Genomic DNA, 2,500 nt, shown 5'->3' with positions numbered 1-2,500 from the left:
CCATACTTTCCTTCTATAGGGGCAACACAGTCTCATCCCTAGGGTGTCCCAAACATGTAATAACAGTAGGTATTTATCAACATTCTCAGTGAAATAAAATTCACAGGCATCACTTGATTACTTTGTCACGGTATTCTCAAATTAAATGCTATTGAAAGTCAATTTAGGCTTTACAATTGAATGCACAAAGTACCAAGAGAATTGTGTTGATTCAAGATGTGAGCAATGACTAGGATGGATATCAGTTTGAGAACAGGTAGTGTCAAAGCAAACTATATAACACTTTGAAACAGACATTGACAGCCATTTTTAATAAACTCCTATGCATTAAACAGACTTTCAATGTGTATTTATACGTTTTTGGGACACTCTCTTACGATGCGGTAGATATATGGGGGGTACAACAGTTAATGTCATGGCAAAATGTAACAGGACAAAGAGCATTTGGGATCATGGCATGTACTTAGTTTCTGTTGTTTGCGCTCAATTGTGCTCACCTCGTGATGACATAAGGCGCGAAACAGACGATGAAGGAGCCAATGAAGATGCTGATCTTCTTGGTCGCGCGCTGTTTTCTCCTCTTTTGCTCCGCCAAGCAGCGCTGCTTCACGCTGCAAGAAACCCCGAAATGTTGTGTGTAACAATGAGGCAACATGCAAAAAAGACAGCTAACAGGAAATGAGAAACGTAAAAATAAAACACCAAACCGAACATTGCTTAATACACACCACACAGACCGCTTTGCAATATGACTACAGTTCACAACATGACAACACAGTTCAAACACACACACACACACACACACACACACACACACACACACACACACACACACTGAACAGAAGAGCGTGTGCGCTACCTCGGATGGATGTCAACAAGTAGGAAGAGAGTCTGCATGGTAATGATGTCTATTCGCTTGCAGTGAAACCGCGCGACCTGCAGCACCTTCAGATACGTTACGCACAGGATGAGCAGCGAGAGCATGAAACTGCTCGCGTGGAACGCCACGGTGAACACGGTGAACTTAATCCTCGCGCTCTCGTCGTTCAGATGCAAGGTGCACGAGGCGTAGACGTGGCTGTAGTCCGCCCACGAGAAGAGCAGCGCGACCAGCGAGAAGGTGAGCGAGTGTAGCCACGCGTAGCACACCATCACGAGCGCGTCCCGGTAGCGCATCTTGGAGGAGTAGCTGAGCGGGAAAACCACAGCTATCCAACGGTCGATGCTGAGCGCAGCCATGCTCAGCATAGTGTTGGCCGTCAGAAACGTCTCCAGGAAACTCATGGTGTGGCACAAGCAGTCGCCGAACGGCTGCCGGTGCTTCACGATGCCCACCAGCGTGGAAGGCATGTTGAGGAGAGAGATGAGGATGTTACAGAAGGAGAGGTTCATGGTGAATATCCCGGGGACTTGCCTGCGGATCTCCGTGCTGTGGACGAAGCATAGCAGCACCAGCAAGTTCGACAGCAGGGAGACAATCGCGACCACGACGATGAAGCACGCCAGAAGTGTTTCCGCCAAGTCCATTGCCTCCACTTTTTATTTTACAAACTACACCTGCGGTGTACTTGATTCCATCGTTAGCAATAACTTTACCTGCATTGTCGCTTCCCTTGTTGTTGTTCTTTTCAAGTGCTATTAAATTCTTGTTTGTGGGGACAAAACCATAACTCCCGAGAAGGAACTCTGGCCAATTTGGACCTCACGCGAGTAGCTGTCCAGAGTGCTGAAACTTCCAATATCCGTTACTGCTCCCTCAACGAGACCTCCTCGCCAGCCCAGAACTTGGCTTACGGTAATGTGGCACAGCAGCACCCTTGCCTTGCAGGGGGAGAAGAACCACACATCCACCGTTATCCAAAAGAACCCAGAGTGGAGCACGCCGCCTCAATAGAATGTTCCAAAAGGATGCAGAGTTTTGCGCGCGCCGCTTCGATAGAATGTTGCTGCTGCTCTCCCGCTGCTTCTCGTGTGGCTGACTGCTCCACTGAGCATCTGCAACTGCTTGCCGGTTACATCTCGTGCCACAGCCACGCTACAGTACATACCCACCGCTGGCTGCGTACGCGCACATAAACACAGACCATGCGCACAAGGGAGAGGGGGAACACACACGCACACACACACATCCAGAACAGTTTTCAAATCCGTCGCTCAAATTAAAAAGAATCATTAATAATACATAGGGTACTCGGCTAAACCACGTTCTACAATATTATTCACTTTGGGGATGATCTAAGCGTATCCAAAATAAACACAATAGTAGAAGAGGATTATGGGCTTTTACGCACGCTATTACTAGGAAATAAAGGACGCACAATTAGGATGAATAGGATTCAGGATATAACTAGATTTGTCACGATGAAATAAAATGTCAACAAAGCTAGGATTAACATCATCCACCAACACCCCTAATTGTAACACAGACGAACAGCGCACTTGTAGTATATGCTACTTATCTTGGGTGTGCTGCTTAAGCTTTTAATACTTAACTTTCATT

At 47.0% G+C, this 2,500-nt stretch overlaps 1 protein-coding gene across 1 annotated transcript in view; it reads right to left on the bottom strand.

Annotated features, from left to right (window-relative positions):
- The window catches only part of gpr78b (G protein-coupled receptor 78b), a 6,914-nt gene extending 5,387 nt beyond the window's left edge, over positions 1 to 1,527 (bottom strand). The window contains exons 1-2 of the mRNA XM_063187029.1: positions 860 to 1,527; positions 498 to 611 (exon numbers count right to left, since the gene is read on the bottom strand). Of these exons, the coding sequence (XP_063043099.1) occupies positions 498 to 611; positions 860 to 1,527 (782 nt within the window). The remainder of the gene's footprint in view (positions 1 to 497; positions 612 to 859) is intronic.
- Positions 1,528 to 2,500: the final 973 nt, after the last annotated feature.

The sequence above is a fragment of the Engraulis encrasicolus genome, chromosome 21 (assembly GCF_034702125.1).
Source record: "Engraulis encrasicolus isolate BLACKSEA-1 chromosome 21, IST_EnEncr_1.0, whole genome shotgun sequence".
NCBI classification, from domain to species: domain Eukaryota; kingdom Metazoa; phylum Chordata; class Actinopteri; order Clupeiformes; family Engraulidae; genus Engraulis; species Engraulis encrasicolus.
The sequence above is the reverse complement of the archived record's forward strand: the minus strand, read 5'-3'. Positions and strand labels throughout refer to the sequence as shown.